This window comes from Salvelinus alpinus, chromosome 12, assembly GCF_045679555.1.
Source record: "Salvelinus alpinus chromosome 12, SLU_Salpinus.1, whole genome shotgun sequence".
Taxonomy (NCBI): Eukaryota; Metazoa; Chordata; class Actinopteri; order Salmoniformes; family Salmonidae; genus Salvelinus; species Salvelinus alpinus.
In genome coordinates, this window is record NC_092097.1 from 48,637,316 (window position 1) to 48,656,715 (window position 19,400).

Sequence of the window (19,400 nt, forward strand, 5' to 3'; positions counted from 1 at the left end):
GTCATTTAGCAGACGCTCTTATCCAGAGCGACTTACAAATTGGAATGTTCATACATATTCATCCTGGTCCCCCCGTGGGGAATGAACCCACAACCCTGGCGTTGCAAGCGCCATGCTCTACCAACTGAGCCACACGGGACCAGGATAATAATATCATATGTTAAATCAATTGTCTTTACAACATTTGAAAATGGTTTGATGTAGAAGTTGAATAACATAACAGCCTCTTCCTAATTTCCATTTGTTGGAACCTGTTCTCTTCATTTGGTGGTGCAAATGTAGAATAATAGTGAAGATATCAAAACTATGAAGTAACACACATGGAATCATGTAGTACCCAAAAAAGTATTAAACAAATCCAGATATTTGATATCCTTCAAAGTAGCCACCCTTCACCTTGATGACAGCTTTACACATAGGGCTGTCGCTGGCCTACACGTAGTACCCCATCATTTCAAAGTGGAATTATGTTTTTAGAAATTGTTACAAATAAAAACAAATGTCGAGTCAATACGTATTCAACTCCTTTCTTATGGCAAGCCTAAATATTTTATTTTTTAACATTTTATTTTAACAAGTCACATAAGTCAAATGGAGTCACTCTGTGTGCCATAGTGTTTAACATGATATTTTGAATGACTACCTCATCTCCGTACCCCACACATACAATTATCTACAATGTCCCCAAGTCGAGCAGTGAATTTCAAACACTGAGTCAACCACAAAGATAAGGGAGGGCACATATTGGTAGATTTGTAAAAATGAAGAAAAAAAATCAGACATTGAATATCCCTTTTGAGCATGGTGAAGTTATTAATTACACTTTGGATGGTGTATCAATATACCCAGTCACTACAAAGATACATGCTTTGCTAGAGACGTTGCCGGAGAGGAAGGAAACCATGAGGCCAATGGTGACATTAACATAGTTTAATGGCTGTGAAAGGAGAAAACTGAGGACTGATCAACAACGTAGTTACTCCACAATACTAACTGAAATGACATAGCGAAAATAAGTAAGACTGTACAGAATAAAAATATGAAAAAATATACATCTTGTTTACAATAAGGCACTCAAATAAAACTGCAAAAAATGTGGTAAAGAAATTAACATTTATGTCCTGAATACAAAATGTTATGTTTGGGGCAAACACAACACATCACTGAGTATTTTCATATTTCATATTTTCAAGCATGGTGGTGGCTACATCATGTTATGGGTATGTTTGGCAAGGACTAGGGAGGTTCTTGGGGGGCGGGGGGAAGAAACAGAATAGAGCTAAGCACAGGCAAAATCCTAGAGGAAAACTTGATTCAGTCTGCTTTCCAACAGACACTGGGAGACATTCACCTTTTTTAAGCAGGACAATAATCCAGAACACAAGGACAAATATAATAGTTTACTTTAAATAGATTGTTCTTAACATGTAATCCAGTGTAACAAAAAACATCTATTTATTTTAGTTTTTGAAATGGCAATAAATATTCAAGTTGTTGCCAGACATCTAAGCCGCCATGTTCAGAGAGTTGTGTATTGGTCTCGCCTGTAAAGTTTACTGAATCCCTTTGGTACAGTGACCTATTTGGGTCTGTTGTCAAAGTGCACCACATGTCTCTGAAGGGCCTTGTGTGGTGCAGCGGTGCAGGACTTATGAATTCCTTACTGATTATGGTTGCGTCATCCTCTCAACCAATGTGCCCCTTAAGGTGTCCGCATACATAGTTCGAGGTTTGGTTTGCTCCAAGCAGAACTCGTCTAGAAACAAAGTGGCAATATTACAAAAATGAATATTTGTCCCTCTTAAGCCACCCTAGCAACAACATAGCCAGTACACTTCCTCAAAATATCCCAAATTAATGTAAGATTAATCATGAAATCTGTAATAAATGTTGACATTTTTGCAGAGGTTGTCTTAGTCATGCAATTTTACATCTAAGATGTTTGGTGCAGTATTTCTCAAGGGAAAAAAACCCTATTTACAGTTCCAGTATTGATGCACGGATTGATACTTTACCTTCTATGACAGTATTTCAATGTTTGGTTTGTTAAATGTGATACCAAACTCTGGCGCATATAATGTTGGTTTTTTATAGTTTACTCTGTTTGCTACTTGAGTCCTCTCTCTCCCTCTCCTCCTGCTGCTGCATGTTGCTAACCACACCAAACCCTGCCTGCCTACTGTCACTCAAGGAGAGAGCAGTTGCTCGACCACAAGCATTTTCTTGCTGTTCACTCTGGATGTTCAAATGTTGGTGACATGTTGCTTTCCACAAGCGTTCTATACATTATTAGTTTTGTGTGTCTTACTATCTGCAAACAACTATCTGTCTGTTTGTCTTTTCTTAATCGCTAATGCTAATTACTAGTTAGCTGGCTAGCTAGCTTGCTAAATGTACAACATAGTTATCTAATACTCCCTGTGCTTTTGTCGGTCTTTTTAAGCATGTTTCCATTATATTTCCATGATTCCAACCTTTCACATATTAACTAGGCCTATATTTATTTGCCCAAATGCTGCATGGACCAGTGTGGAAATTATAATAAAAGTGCAAGAATATTTTTATTTAATTTAACCTTTATTTAACTAGGCAAGTCAGTTAAGAACAAATTCTTATTTACAATGACGGCCTACGAACAGTGGGTTAACTGCCTTGTTCAGGGGCAGAACGACAGATTTTTACCTTGTCAGCTCGGGGACTCGATCTAGCAACCGTTTGGTTACTGGCCAAATGCTCCAACCACTAGGCTACCTGCCGAAATGTATGAAAATGCTGAAAATTATTATTGTTTGGAGTTGGATAGAACCGTATAAATAAGGGTTTTTAGTCTTTTCCTTTCAATTAAGACCTAGACAACCAGATGAGGGGAGGTCTTTACTAATCAGTGACCTTAATTCCTCAATCAAGTACAAGGGAGGAGCAAAAACCAACAGACACTCGGCCCTCCGTGGAATGAGTTTGATACGTGGTATAAATAGAGAGAACCCCCACTGAAATGTGTTGCCATCCTAGAACTACTCATAAGGCATATTTAGAACTTTTATTAAAAACATAAAATACCGTAAAAAATATTGTAATATGATATTTTGTCCATATCGCCCAGCCCTATTCCCACTCCTAGTAGGAGTAGTACTGTAGACCAATCACTGATGAACGGGCGTAGACTTCGGCTACTGAACTTTGATTTGTCTCAATAAAAAATGTTGTGTGCTCAAACAGCTGAAAAAACTAACAAAATGTTCACAATGTTGTCATAATATATGCAGAAACTATTTCGACTGGCAGGCATGCGGCTTTAGTGATACACCAAGTCTATTTTTATCACAAAGCGTTTCAGGACAACCGAGATATGTCAATAACAAGTCTTCTCTGGTCACCTCGCATTCGGTTTCCTACGATTGGAGAGGAATTCAGCTTTTAATTACGTATCCATGCAGTGACATTCTCAAGATTTTGGCTTAACGCACCAAGCAGCACACCCTAGCAGCACACTTTAGTACAGCCCTCTAAAGCGATACAGTAACCAACAAGTCTATTGGAGATGTACATTCCGGTCAGGAGGAACCCCACGGCCTCGTCAAAGTCCCACTGTGGCGTTGAAAAGACCGGTTTTGTTGCCTTGCGTGGCAAGTTGCCACCATGACTGAATGGGAACCGTGGCTTGCTGCAGGACCTTTTCCCTGTGCCACTGCTCCAGGCAGTCCAAAGCATCTGGGAAGGTCTTGCTCTCAAACTTGTTGGCAAACATGCTGTTTCTGTTGATGATCCACTGCAAATCCTCCAGACCGTAGATGCAGATGTCCCTGACATAACGACCTGCGAAAAGACGAGCAGCAGCAGAAAGGCCATCAAGATGAGATCAGATCAGTGTCAAAATCTATCAACTGCTGTTGTGTAAACTGTTTACTTCCTAATCAGAAGGCTAATCTAATCTGGAACCAAAGAGCAAAACATGCCCTAGACAAGTGAGGTCAAGACTGTAAACTGACAATGACTGGGATCAGGAGTTGTTGTACCTTTGCATCCATTGTGTTCCGTCCCCTCTTGGTCCCTCCATTTTATCGCCCGGATCTCGCCGCTCCATCCTCCGTCTACATGACTTCCTGGCGCTTCTAGGAGCAGATAACCGATCCAAAACAGATTACATCTCATTCTCACATTTCATTATTCATAGCCTTTTGATTGTCATCAATGATTCATGGGACACTGATCTACTCATATACTGTAGATAAAGCAAGCTGCAAATAAATCAGAGCCTACAGTATGAATGAATTCCCCCAAACTTAATTTTAAGTCCTTCTAGGGAGTTTTTCCTAGCCACTGTGCATTTGCATTACTTGCTCTTTGGGGATTTAGGCTGAGTATCTGTAAAGCACTTTGTGACAACTGCTCATGTAAAAATGGCTTTATAAAATTGATTGAGCTAGGCTGGCCTACTGTACTTGAAACAATGTGAGGATGTTGAACCCATTCCTTTAAGTTTCAAGCTTTATAATGGCTAAAGGTAATCTTTGAACAGTGAACATCCCAAATAAATGTGTTTTCCTTTCATGAAATTACATGAACTCACAGGTACTGGGCCGCCAGGATTTATTGACTTCGCATAGCTTTTTCATCTCCTAGGTGTTTGTTTTTGGAATGCATTTCAAATTGGAAAGGTTGAGCATATGGAAAGGTCTAGGGTTGTAGAAGTCTCATCTGTTTTCCTCACGGATGTAACAGTTCTAAATGTCCCTATATATTGCCATAAGCTCAGTACCAATTGTGTTGTGGAGATTAACTTCTATTGGCCACTGTATTACAAAGTAGCTTTTTATGAGCGGTTCTAAAGCCTGGCCTTTACCTTTGATGTGATTGAGTGTCACCCAGTAGTGCTCATCTGGGCTGAATGTGTCTTTGGACCACTCCAGCAAGTCCCTGGACACCTGACTTCTCAGTACAAACTCCACAAATGTCCTTGTTAGCGCGTAGTAGGCTGTTCCAAAGTAAATCTGCACCCCATGGGGTGGAGCACCCTTCTTTGGTGCACCTCGCTTGGGGGCCACGTGGGAGCCCCTGATCTCCCTGTACCTCAGCTGAGTCCGGTGCCTCATGGACGCCGGCTGCTTGATGCCCGGGGTCATGTTCCTGTCCCTCCACTCCTTGCTCTGCATGTAGCGCACCAGCTCCAGGTTGCTCTTGACGGGGAAGTCCTGGCCGCACAGGTTGACCACCTTCCTCCAGGGCACCGGAGATGCCGCCAGGTCCCCCATACAGTTGATGTCAGCCTGTAGCCGCGAGAAGCCGGCGTAGGTCACCATCTCGCTGCGGCTGGCCAGGAACACGTTGGGGAAGCAGCCCACCAGGCTTTCCACGGCTTCCCTGTACTCCTGCGGAGCCTTGACGTCCACATGGATACAGTAGACATTCTGGGGTGCGTAGATGGCCCTTAGCAGGCGCACAAGCAGCTCCAGCTCCTTGTGGACGGTAAGGATGAAGGCCAGAGGGTAGTCTTCCTCCTCACGACTCAGTGGGCTGGTGATGAAGTGGAGCTCCCTCACCAGGCGGGAGCAGTCCAGGTCCCCACCTCCACCCCCCATACCCAGAAGATAGCTCTCCACCTGGCAGTCGCGGTGTTGCCATGCTGGAGATCCCTCAGTGCTGGGGAGGAAGGCTTGGCAGTACTGGGAGAAGGGCCTGCAGCCCAAGGGCCCGTGCTGAGCCTGGGGATCTGTAGGGGCCTTGGTACTCAGGTAGATCACAGAGCAGATGAACATGCAGATCCCCAGGCAGAACAGGAAACTGCACTTGGTGCCTTCCAGCTGGAGCATAATAGTCCAGCACCGGACGGACACCACCTGCAACAAAAGACCAAGGTTAGGCTGTGCTTTGAAACAACAAAGCCCGACTCGAGACATTACAAGTCTCTAAGACTCTGACCCTTCCATACAGAAGAACCTAAATTATTCTTAGCAATGTTGTACAATCTGAGACTCCGTTTTGTTTCCTTGTTGCTGCTTAGTTTGGGGTTCTAGAGGTGTTTAATGATCCAGCATACAGCAAGAAAGAGCAGCTTTCTATGGAGCTCGTTGTAGTCCGATAATAACAGATGACTCATGAAACAAGTGTGTAGAGAGAAATACATAGCCAGTGCAGCTAGATGGACTTAGGAACCTGGCTCAGGAAGTTGAAGAAATGAATCACTAAGCAGTACAGGTGGCTTGCTCTCCTTTACCACTAGCAGTTACCAGACGCGGTCTACTAGGTAATTGCTTCCCAGGTCCCCAGGGCCGTTACCAAGTGAGGCAAGATTGCCTTTTCCTTTTGTGCAACAGAGGCATGGAACAGTCTGCAAACTACGTTTCACATAAATGTACTAGTGCTCCTTAGTGAGTTTAAAACTCTGGCCCAAAATTCTGTTGAAGAGGTGTGTAAGTGTTTCCTGTAGGCCTAATCCACTCTTAATGACGTGTTTGTATTGTATGTCGAAATGTTTTAATGTTGTATTGACTGCTGCTGCTTTCTTGGTCAGGTCTACATTGCAAAAGAGGTATTTCTTCCTGGTTAAATAAAACATTAAAAAATAATATGTATGAAGAAGGACCGAGAAGCTCAGTTCTGGTTACTTTTTAAAAGGACATTCTAGTCCAAAATGATTTTTGTTTAAATTATGTTGACACCATATTGGCAAAATTATTTGTTTAAATTATTTTTTACATATTGGAGCATGCATATAGCAAATGCATGTTCCATATTATCAGGTATGCTTTTAGCAATGAGCATTATCACCTGTTGCCCAACTGATGCAGTATTTTGGCAATAAATAAATAGGCTAAAGCATGGGGTTGCCTATCTGCATTTACCCACTGTACCCTGTTTGGCTAATCATTTTCTAGATACCAAATGTGATCTTTTAACTAGTTAGCATCCTATTGATGAATTTTATGTCCCAAAAAACATACATAAACACAGTGAATGTAATGTAGCACCACCTTTTAGGGTAACTTGGTAAACTGCTACCCGGGGTAACTCTACTTCTCACATAAACATATTTTTAGGTGGGGTGGTGTTTTACACCAAGTTACCCTGCAATTGAGCCTTGTTACCTCTAGCCCCACTCTCCTCTATGCACTCATAGCAAATTGTGGAGCGGTAACATGCTTAACCATGGCTCTGTATATTTAGGCGTTGAGAAATAAATAAAGTAGGAATGGAAAACTAGGATCCCCCTATTTTTAACAATGGCCATCAGAACTGCTGTTTTCCCCGCGATTGCAAAACTTGTGCATTGACTGCTTGTCAGAATGCATGTTTCCCTCCCTATGGCACATGAATGCACCTGTAGAGGAATAGTTATCTTGTATAGAACACACAACAAAAAGCCGACTAGGTACAGTGCCTTCAAGAAAGTATTCATACCCCTTTACTTATTCCACATTTTGTTGTGTTACAGCCTGAATTCAAAATTGATTAAATCGATTTTTCTTTTCACCCATCTACACACAATATCCCATAATGAAAAAGTGAAAATGTTTTTAGACATTTTTTCATGTTAAATGAAAATTAAATACAGAAATTTCTAATTTACATAAGTATTCACAACCCTGAGTTAATAGATGTTAGAATCACCTTTGGCAGCGATTACAGCTATGAGTCTTTCTGGGTAAGTCTCAATATTTGCACATTATTCTTTAAAAAACTTCAAAATCTGTCAAGTTGGTTGTTGATCATTGCTAGACAGCCATTTTCAAGTCTTGCCATAGATTTTCAAGACAATTTAAGTCAAAACTGTACCACTCTGGAACATTGTGAAATTTGAAAGGTGAATTTGTCTCCCAGTGTCTGTTGGAAAGCAGACTGCACCAGGTTACTCAGTGACGTGTTGTTGGATATGCCCCAAACATAATGCTTTGTATTCAGGACATAAAGTGAATGTCATTTCCATATTTTTTGCAGTTTTACATTAGTGCCTTATTGCAAACAGGATGCATGTTTTGGAGTATTTGTATTCTGTACAGGCTTCCTTCTTTTCACTGAGTAATTTAGGTTAGTATTGTGGAGTAACTACAATGCTGGTGATCCATCCTCAGTTTTCTCCTATCACAGCCATTCAACTCTGTAACTGTTTAAAAGTCACCATTGGCCTCATGGTGAAATCGTTGAACGGTTTCCTTCCTCTTGAGGCAACTGAGTTAGGAAGGACGCCTGTATCTTTGTAGTGACTGGGTGTATTGATAAACCATTCAAAGTATAATTAATAACTTCACCATGCTCAAAGGGATATTCAATGTCTACTTCTTTTATAATTATTTTTTGTCTACCAATGGGGGATCTTCAATGCGAGACATTAAAAAAACCTCCCTGGTCTTTGTGGTTGTATTTGAAAATCACTGCTCGACAGAGACCTTACAGATAATTGTTTGTGTGGGGTACAGAGATGAGGTAGTCATAAAAAAAAGGATGTTTAACACTATTATTGCACAGAGTGAGTCCATGCAACTTTTTATATGACTTGTTAAGCACATTTTTACTCCCATGAAAGGGATTGAATACTTATTGACTCACGACATTTCAATATTTCATTTTTAGACTAGACAAAAATAAACGCAACATGCCAAAATTTCTACGATTTATACCGAGTTGCAGTTTCATATGAGGAAATCAGTCAATTTAAAATAAATAAATTAGGCCCTAATCTATGGATTTCACATGACTGGGAATACATATAGGCATATGTTGGTCCCAGATACCTTAGAAAAAATGGTAGGGACGTGGAGAAGAAAACCAGTCGGTATCCTGTGTGATCACCATTTGCCTCATGCAGCATGACACATCTTCCTATAGAGTTGATCAGGCTGTTGATTGTGGTCTGTGGAATGTTGTCCCACTCCTCTTCAATGGCTGTGCAAAGTTGCTGGATATTGTCGGGAACTGGAATACGCTGTCGTACACGTTGATCCAGAGCATCCCAAACATGCTGAATGGGTGACATTGAGCATGCAGGCCATGACATAACTAGGACATTTTCAGCTTCCAGGAATTGTGTACAGATACATGGGGCTGTACATTATCATGCTGCAACATGAGGTGTGGCGGCGGATGAATGACATGACAATGGGCCTCAGGATCTCGTCAGGGTATCTCTGTACATTCGAATTGCCATTGATAAAATGCAATTGTGTTCGTTGCTTATGCCTGCTCATACCATAACCCCACCGCCACCATTGGGCACTCCGCTTGCCCACTCGACACCATACACGCTATCTGCCATCTGCCCGGTACAGTTGAAACTGGGATTCATCCGTGAAGAGCACACTTCTCCAGCGTGCCAGTGGCCAACGAAGGTGAGCATCCCTGAGACGGTTTCTGACAGTTTGTGCAGAAATTTGGTTGTGCAAACCCACAGTTTCATAAGCTATCCAGATCCCGCAGGTGAAGAAGCCGAATGTGGAAGTCCTGGGCTGACGTGGTTACACATAGTCTGCGGTTGTGAGGCCGTTTGAACGTACTGCCAAATTCTCTAAAATGATAGGCTTATGGTAGAGAAATGTAAGTTAAATTCTCTGGCAACAGCTCTGGTGGACATTCCTGCAGTCAGCATGCCAATTGCACGCTCCCTCAAAACTTCAGACATCTGTGGCATTGTGTTGTGTGACAAAACTGCACATTTTAGAGTGGCCTTTTATTTTCCCCAGCACAAGGTGCACCTGTGTAATGATCATGCTGTTTAATCAGCTTCTTGATATTCCACTCCTGTCAGGTGGATGGATTATCTTGGCAATGGACAAATGCTCACTATATATAATTATAATTAATTATTTTGTAATTCCACTTTGACATTATGGGGTATTGTGTGTAGGCCAGTGTCACAAAATGTTTATACATTTTAAATTCAGGCTGTAACACAACAGAATGTGGAAAATGTCGAGGGGTGTGAATAGTTTCTGAAGGGACTGTAACTAGATGAACTATTCTACTATGGGATAGTCGGATTTTTATATTCATTACTTGTTTTGTTTGCAGAAGAAAAGTAAATGCTGACTGTTCTAGCATTTTCAAAGTGTTTTTTTTCTTCTTCTTCATATTACATTTTTTTGGGAGGATCTAGCAATGATTTTGCCGTGGAGCCACGCCATATGTAAATGACTGCAGCGGAAACACTGACTAGCTCCTAAATACAATATCCCTTCTCTAAATAGAAGCACATGGCCGTCAATACCTTCATTCATTAAACATTTTCAATAATAAGTGGACACAGCTTAATCATCACGTCGGTCTACCAGTTGCTCCTGCTAACAGATGAATTATCTCCCTAAGAAGTGAGCTACACTGCTTTGCTTCGTTCACCGAGAGTCAATAAGAATCGTCTAGAAAAGGGAGACGTTTTGCTCTTTAACACCCTCTAGAGTCGCCTAACAGCACACTAGAGAGACGTATTCACCTGAGACTTGCTGAAACCCTGTAATCGGTGGCAACCCGACGCAGTGATTTGGACATCGGGCTTGTTATGGAAACGTGTGAGAGTGTAATGAGATCACAAGGGTCTCCCACAGAAAGGACACAGGCCATTGTGACATTAGGAAAAGAACAAACAAATTTGATCTCTGCAGTAACTACGTCAACAGACAGAGAAAGCTGTCTAGGCATACTGACTCGTGAAGTAGAGTAGCTGTCTTGTTTGCTTATGACAAACGTTTTAACTGCCATTGATTCATTGTTGCAGTAACAGTTAATAGGAAACGTTTTAACTGGAAGTTAAATCGTCGACTGGAGTTGTTTAATTTCGACAACTCAAAACATTGTGTAGAATGCAATTTATCCAGTATGTAACTGACGTACTGGTCTGTACTGACATGCTGGATAAACTGATCTATAGGAACATATTGCATTAACTGATCTATAGTTCATCCAGTATGTTGCTATATATCAGTATGTTACTATATATCAGTATAGATCAGTATGTTACTATAGATCAGTATGTTACTATATATCAGTATAGATCAGTATGTTACTATAGATCAGTATGTTACTATAGATCAGTATGTTACTATAGATCAGTATAGATCAGTATGTTACTATAGATCAGTATGTTACTATAGATCAGTATGTTACTATATATCAGTATAGATCAGTATGTTACTATAGATCAGTATGTTACTATAGATCAGTATGTTACTATAGATCAGTATAGATCAGTATGCTACTATAGATCAGTATAGATCAGTATGTTCCTATAGATCAGTATAGATCAGTATGTTACTATAGATCAGTATAGATCAGTATGTTACTATAGATCAGTATGTTACTATATATCAGTATAGATCAGTATGTTACTATAGATCAGTATGTTACTATAGATCAGTATAGATCAGTATGTTACTATAGATCAGTATAGATCAGTATGTTCCTATAGATCAGTATGTTACTATAGATCAGTATAGATCAGTATGTTACTATAGATCAGTATAGATCATTATGTTACTATAGATCAGTATGTTACTATAGATCAGTATAGATCAGTATGTTACTATAGATCAGTATAGATCAGTATGTTACTATAGATCAGTATGTTACTATAGATCAGTATGTTACTATAGATCAGTATAGATCAGTATGTTACTATAGATCAGTATAGATCAGTATCTTACTATAGATCAGTATGTTACTATAGATCAGTATGTTACTATAGATCAGTATAGATCAGTATGTTACTATAGATCAGTATGTTACTATAGATCAGTATAGATCAGTATGTTACTATAGATCAGCATGTTACTATAGATCAGTATAGATCAGTATGTTACTATAGATCAGTATATTACTATAGATCAGTATAGATCAGTATGTTACTATAGATCAGTATATTACTATAGATCAGTATGTTACTATAGAGCCGTTTATCCGGTAGGTCACTATAGATCAGTATGTTACTATAGATCAGTATGTTACTATAGATCAGTATAGATCAGTATGTTACTATAGAGCCGTTTATCCGGTAGGTCACTATAGATCAGTATAGGAAGTCATGATTGCCAAAAAGAGCTGACTTTACCACCACCTGTTGCCATTATTAGACTAAACACTGCTAGTTCTCATGGAGACATACGTTTATTTTTATCACCAGTTAATGAACCCAATATTCAAACACTCTTAGGTGTTTCTAATTAAAAGCTCATCGGGGCAATGTGTGTTACCACCACCATTTCGATAAATACAATCTTTCATCACCTCCAAGAGTTAATGAAACACACACACAGAGAAAGAGCCTCAGGCTAAGGCTAACCAGTTACCTTAATTGCAGTTGAGCCCGGGTCCTTTTGCTGAAGAAGATCTTAAACATTAAGCCCCTGACCAAAACATGGCGAGCCAGAACCAGCAGGGAGTCAAGCCAGGTACACAGGGAGCTGGAACCATTGGTCGGCAAGCGATGGGCGGGTGGAGCTGAAGCTGTTACTGCGCGCTGCTTTTGTTGTAGTTGTTTCTGGGCAGCACGTGGCTCGCAAGGTCGCTGTGCTCCGCGTGTTTCACAGTTTTTTTTGTTTTGTGTGTGCGTCTGCGTCTGTCATATCTTGCCCTCGCGTCTGTTTTTTAAGGCACTCCCTCTGCATTTCCCCTGAGACATTGGCCGGCCCTGCCTGGTAACAGGCGGCTTCTCTCTCATTTGGCACACACACACACACACACACTCATACACAAGCACCGGCAACCAACAGTCTCCTCCCCCATTCAAACTACTCATGACTTCCCTTTTTCTCTCTTCCTCTCTCTTTCTCGCTCTCTCATCCTCTCACCCCATCTCTCTCTTTCTCTCTTTTTCTCTTTCTTTTTTCTCTCTCCTCATCTCCCTCCCTTTCATTTACCTATTTCTGATAAAAAAACTAAAAAAACAAAGCCACCCCAATCTCCTTTCTTCCGTTTTCAGATGTGCAGCAGTCACAGCATGGAGTATCATTTCCTTGCCTCTGTTTGCCTTTCTGTCTCTGTTTCTATCTGTCTGTGTTTATTTTCTTTGAGACCTCTCTGGTGGTTATGCTGCCTGTGGTTTGTTTATTACTGAGTAGAGGGAGGCCAGCAGCGACGACAGCCCCAGCCAAGGTTTGTTTGCTGCCTGATCAGCGACTGAGATTAGCCATCGTTGTGTTAACAGGGCCACATGTTCAGAGGTCACATTGAGCTGCCACCAGGACACAATAGGTCCCCCCTGCTGGTTGCCTTTTGTCTTCCTTTGGCTGAGTGTGACGTTATTAGTCTGCATGTGTCTAACCTCTCGTTTTATTAATGAATTAAACATTCAGTAGTGATCCACATAGGTCAGTGTTTTGTTTTTATGGAAAAATCGTGATAAGGAGTCCCATAGGGTGGCGTACAATTGGCCCAGAGTCGTCCGGGTTTGGGTAGGCCGTCATTGTAAATAAGAATTTGTTCTTAACTGACTTGCCAGTTAAATAAAGGTTCAATGAAAAAAAAAAAATCTGCACTTTTATTATCATTTCCACACTGGTCCATGCAGCATTTGGGCAAAAAATATAGGTCTAGTTAATATGTGAACTGTTGGAATCATGGAAATATAATGGAAACATGCTTACCAAGACCTACACCAGCACTGGTACACAGGCAGTATTAGATAACTATGTTCGCATACATGGATGAACGCTTCTCCCTCTCTGTCACGGATGCCATGGTTGCCCTTAGTTTGAAGATATAATCCTGAAAGACAGGTGTTTTATACAACAGCCATCTTTGTTCTCTTTTCGACTCCCTCCGCATTTGCAATCAAATGCCAGAACTTTATCAACTTTATCAATCTGCTTAGCCATCATACTCTGCTTCTACCGGGCATTGCAGTGATTTCAAAACTTGGTCAACTTCTGTGACATTTCTTCCCCATCGCTGTCACCAGAAGACTACAATGTCTGGTTCAATGTTATTTTTTATTTTGTTTACCTAAATCCGGGATTTCCTCACCGTCTAATTCATTTTCTGAACCAGAGAAAGTCAGCATGGCATGATCGTCCTCCAGAAAGTAGTCAGTCAATCACACATTTTTCCCACTGATCTTTGTCAATAGCGCCAGCTAAATTCAGGGCAGCAATAATGTTGAGAGCAGTAGCAACACTTTTGCAGTTCTCCATGATATCTTTTTAAAAAGCCACAGTTACAAAAATGATCTACACATACTGAGCAGCTCATGTTATAGACAGAAGCACGCTACACGTCAGACCAATCCAAACGAATCTCTCGGCATGTCCAGCCCATCCATTATCTCAGCCAATCATGTCTAGCGGGAAGGTTCCTGTCTTTTTCTGTGGCTAGGCTGGCCAATTACCGTCATCCAAAATTCCATGACCCTCACAGCCCTATTTGCTTCCATACTGTATAAAATCACTTCAGTTGGTTGCAGCTATATTTATTTTTTATTTAATTTATTTCACCTTTATTTAACCAGGTAGGCTAGTTGAGAACTAGTTCTCATTTACAACTGCGACCTGGCCAAGATAAAGCAAAGCAGTTCGACACATACAACAACACAACGTTACACATGAAATAAACAAACATACAGTCAATAATACAGTTGGGGGGAAAGTCTATATACATTGTGTGCAAATGAGGTAAGATGGGAGTTAAGGCAATAAATAGGCCATGGTGGTGAAGTAATTACAATATAGCAATTAAACACTGAAATGGTAGATGTGCAGAAGATGAATGTACAAGTAGGGATACTGGGGTGCAAAGGAGCAAGATAAATAAATAAATACAGTATGGGGATGAGGTAGTTGGATGGGCTATTTACCGATGGGCTATCTACAGGTGCAGTGATATGTGAGCTGCTCTGACAGCTGTTGCTTAAAGCTAGTGAGGGAGATATGAGTCTCCAGCTTCAGTGATTTTTGCAGTTCGTTCCAGTCATTGGCAGCAGAGAACTGGAAGGAGAGGCGGCCAAAGGAAGAATTGGCTTTGGGGATGACCAGTGAGGTATGCCTGCTGGAGCGTGTGCTACGGGTGGGTGCTGCTATGGTGACTAGTGAGCTGAGATAAGGCGGAGCTTAGCAAAGACTTGTAGATGACCTGGAGCCAATGGGTTTGGCGACGAGTATGAAGCGATGGACAGCCAACGAGAGTGTACAGGTCGCAGTGGTAGGTAGTGTATGGGGCTTTGGTGACAAAACGGATGGCACTGTGATAGACTGCATCCAATTTGTTGAATAGAGTGTTGGAGGCTATTTTGTAAATGACATCGCCGAAGTCGAGGATCGGTAGGATGGTCAGTTTTACGAGGGTATGTTTGGCAGCATGAGTGAAGGATGCTTTGTTGCGAAATAGGAAGCCGATTCTAGATTTAATTTTGGATTGGAGATGCTTAATATGAGCCTGGAAGGAGAGTTTACAGTCTAACCAGACATCTAGGTATTTGTAGTTGTACACATATTCTAAGTCAGAACCGTCCAGAGTAGTGATGCTGGACGGGCGAGCAGGTGCGGGCAGCGATCGGTTGAAGAGCATGCATTTAGTTTTACTTGCATTTAAGAGCAGTTGGAGGCCATGGAAGGAGAGTTGTATGGCATTGAAGCTCATCTGGAGGTTAGTTAACACAGTGTCCAAAGAGGGGCCAGAAGTATACAGAATGGTGTCGTCTGCGTAGAGGTGGATCAGAGAATCATCAGCAGCAAGAGCGACATCATTGATGTATACAGAGAAGAGCGTCAGCCCGAGAATTGAACCCTGTGGCACCCCCATAGAGACTGCCAGAGCCCTCCGATTTGACACACTGAACTCAGAGAAGTAGTTGGTGAACCAGGCAAGCCAATAATTTGAGAAACCAAGGCTGTTGAGTTTGCCGATTAAGAATGCGGTGATTGACCGAGTCGAAAGCCTTGGACAGGTCGATGAATACTGCTGCACAGTATTGTCTCTTATCGATGGCAGTTATGATATCGTTTAGGACCTTGAGCGTGGTTGAGGTGCACCCATGACCAGCTCTGAAACCAGATTTCATAGCGGAGAAGGTACGGTGGGATTCAAAATGGTCGGTAATCTGTTTGTTAACTTGGCTTTCGAAGACCTTAGAAAGACAGGGTAGAATAGATATAGGTCTGTAGCAGTTTGGGTCTAGATTGTCTCCCCCTTTGAAGAGGGGGATGACCGCGGCAGCTTCCAATCTTTGGGAATCTCAGACGATACGAAAGAGAGGTTGAACAGTAATAGGGGTTGCAACAATTTCGGCAGATCATTTTAGAAAGAGAGGGTCCAGATTGTCTAGCCCGGCTGATTTGTAGGGGTCCAGATTTTGCAGCTCTTTCTGAACATCAGCTATCTGGATTTGGGTGAACGAGAAATGGGGGAGACTTGGGCGAGTTGCTGTGGGGGGTGCAGGACTGTTGACCGGGGTAGGGGTAGCCAGGTGGAAAGCATGGCCAGCCGTAGAAAAATGCTTATTGAAATTCTCAGTTATAGTGGATTTATCGGTGGTGACAGTGTTTCCTAGCCTCAGAGCAGTGGGCAGCTGGGAGGAGGTGCTCTTATTCTCCATGGACTTTACAGTGTCCCTGAACTTTTTGGAGTTTGTGCTACAGGATGCAAATTTCTGCTTGAAAAAGCTAGCCTTAGCTTTCCTAACAGCCTGTGTATATTTGTTCCTAACTTCCCGATCTTCCCGATCTAACTTCCCGATCTAACTCGGGAAGTTAGGGAAATTCCCATATGCCATCCATGCCTATTAGCTTTGTGTGACAGGGGTTGTAACATAGAATTAGAATACTGGAATGGACATGAGCCTTCTTATGACGGTCCAAAGTTCAGCCATGTTGGTCAGAGAGTTGGTCAACCACAGTTTTCTAGTGCTGTGATAAGATATTGTGCAAAACATTGAATGTGAAGAATTTATCTACACTGTATGTGTTTTTAGCTAGACAGCCAGCCAGTTTTAGAGGAATGGTTCCATCATTTTGTTTAATTAACTGCAAATATGCCGACATTCCATTCAAACAATGCAGTCAATCGACAGCTATACACTGGCTCAAATCAGTTGATGTTAGGACTTAGACAAGTTGTAAATGCAACAAGTACTGATATTGGATCATGTAATAACACTCACAGCTTTCCAAGAAAACAAAATCTGAGACATGTATGGTCTGTTTACATATATTTTAGAGGCTATAAATAGAGAAGGTGTATAAAACCCATATAAACTGTATTTATAATTATAGTACAATATTATAGGTTGACTATAATTCCATCACACAACTTCTGATACATCACATGCCTGCCTTTTATTTTCCTGCACCTATGCCTCTACTGACATTCATTTCAATTAGACTGGTTTTGGATTTCTCCCTGACCAAGGTGGTTGCCATTTTGTCCCCATTTTGGAACTTTGAGGGTTTATGACATATCCCCTCTAGTAATATAATAGGATCTCTATGGGTTGTAGTATCTTAGTACTAGACTTAGGCTATTCAACTATTTATTGTTTTGTGATTGTAACTATGTAGCACTGACATTTGGATTGTATTATTGATCCGCAGTACACTGACTGAACTATGACCTTTGCTTCATGTCTTTGTTGTTGCGGCTCTAAAGTACACCAAATGTATTTCATATGTTTAACTTGTTTTTTTTTATTTTTTACATTGTGCATAAAATAGACATACTGTAGGCGAGAAGCCCTAAATGAAGCTTTTCATTAAGCCATCAATGTCATGTTAAATTCATGAATTAAAATAAGATACTGAAAAGCATGTATGTCATAAAAATATAATGTAGAAAAATGTCAGGGCTTAGCTAAACCTTCTCTTGGTTGTAGTGTGGCGACCCGTTCAAAGAAGAAGACCTCGTCGTCCTCAACGGGACCAAGGAGGAGGTGGAGAAACTGAGGAAGATAATGGAGGAGAAGAGAGCCAAGGCCAAGGCAACAAAGGTTTGTGTTCCTAGAGTTTTCAAATCAAATTTTAAGGGGTAATCCTAACTTCCACTTAAAGGGATAGTTCATCCAAATTACAAAATGACATGTTGGTTGGTAACTTTTTAGCATTTTTGGTACACTACAATTCCAATGCAAGAATGGTACCTACAGTGGCGAGAACAAGTATGTGAACCCTTTGGAATAATCTGGATTTCTTCATAAATTGGTTATAAATTTAGATCTGATCTTTATCTAAATCACAACAACAGACAAACACAGTCTGCTTAAACTAATAACACACAAATTATTGTATTTTTCTTGTCTATATTGAATACATCATTTAAACATTCACAGTGTAGGTTGGAAGAAGTATGTGAACCCCTAGGCTAATGACTTCTCCAAAAGCTAATTGGAGTCAGGAGTCAGCTAATGAGTCCAATCAATGAGACAAGATTGGAGATGTTGGTTAGAGCAACCCTGTCCTTGAAAAAACACTCACAAAATGTGAGTTTGCTATTCACAAGAAGCATTGCCTGATGTGAACCATGCCACGAACAAAAGATATCTCAGAAGACCCAAGATTAAGAAATGTTGACTTGCATAAAGCTGGAAAGGGTTACAAAAGTATCTCTAAAAGCCTTGATGTTCATCAGTCCACGGTAAGACAAATTGTCTATAAATGGAGAAAATTCAGCACTGTTGCTACTCTCCCTAGGTGTGACCGTCCTGCAAAGATGAATGCAAGAGCACAGCGCAGAATGCTCAATGAGGTTAAGAAGAATCCTAGTGTATCAGCTAAAGACTTACAGAAATCTCTGGAACATGCTAACATCTCTGTTGACGAGTCTACGATACATAAAACACTAAACAAGAATGGTGTTCAGGGGAGGATACCACGGAAGAAGTAACTGCTGTCCAAAAAAACCATTGCTGCACATCTGAAGTTCACAAAAGAGCATCTGGATGTTCCACAGTGCTACTGGCGAAATATTATGTGGACAGATGAAACGAAAGTTGAGTTGTTTGGAAGGAACACACCACACTATGTGTGGAGAGAAAAAAGGCACAGCACACCAACATCAAAACCTCATCCCAACTGTAAAGTATGGTGGAGGGAGTATCATGGTTTGGGGCTGCTTTGCTGCCTCGTGGCCTGGATAGCTTACTATCATCGACGGAAAAACGAATTCCCAAGTTTATCAAGTCATTTTGCAGGAGAATGTAAGGCTTTCTGTCTGCCAATTGAAGCTCAACAGAAGCTGGGTGATGCAACAGGACAATGACCCAAAACACAGAAGTAAATCAACAACAGAATGGCTTCAACAGAAGAAAAACGCCTTCTGTAGTGGCCCAGTCAGAGTCCTGACCTCAACCCGATTGAGATGTTGTGGCATGACCTCGAGAGAGAGCGGTTCACACCAGACATCCCAAGAATATTGCTGAACTGAAACAGTTTTGTGAAGAGGAATGGTCCAGAATTCCTCCTGACCATTGTGTAGGTCTGATCCGCAACTACAGAAAA

The 19,400-nt window shown here is 41.2% G+C and overlaps 2 protein-coding genes across 3 annotated transcripts in view; one reads left to right on the forward strand and one right to left on the reverse strand.

Moving 5' to 3' along the window:
* LOC139536292 (replication termination factor 2-like) overlaps positions 1–19,400 on the forward strand; it is a 59,549-nt gene that overhangs the window by 24,485 nt on the left and 15,664 nt on the right. For both annotated transcript variants that reach the window (XM_071336701.1, XM_071336702.1), the window contains exon 6: positions 17,780–17,893. In XM_071336701.1, coding sequence (XP_071192802.1) covers positions 17,780–17,893 — 114 coding nt within the window. The remainder of the gene's footprint in view (positions 1–17,779; positions 17,894–19,400) is intronic.
* LOC139536291 (beta-1,3-galactosyl-O-glycosyl-glycoprotein beta-1,6-N-acetylglucosaminyltransferase 7-like) lies at positions 2,559–12,638 on the reverse strand. The gene is made up of 4 exons (XM_071336700.1): positions 12,270–12,638; positions 4,844–5,837; positions 4,017–4,112; positions 2,559–3,816 (listed from the first exon to the last, which is right to left on the reverse strand). The coding sequence occupies exons 2-4, from the start codon at positions 5,808–5,810 to the stop codon at positions 3,578–3,580; spliced, it is 1,302 nt and encodes a 433-aa protein (XP_071192801.1). The 5' UTR covers positions 5,811–5,837; positions 12,270–12,638; the 3' UTR covers positions 2,559–3,577.

Bases quoted from the DNA above. Each gene is read 5' to 3' on its own strand.
- LOC139536291 (XM_071336700.1), bottom strand. From the start codon at position 5,810: ATGCTCCAGCTGGAAGGCACCAAGTGCAGTTTCCTGTTCTGCCTGGGG. The intron at 4,113-4,843 runs GTAAAGGCCAGG...ATCTGCTCCTAG, and splicing joins GACACTCAATCACATCAAAG to AAGCGCCAGGAAGTCATGTA. The intron at 3,817-4,016 runs GTACAACAACTC...GTCTTTTCGCAG, and splicing joins GGAACACAATGGATGCAAAG to GTCGTTATGTCAGGGACATC.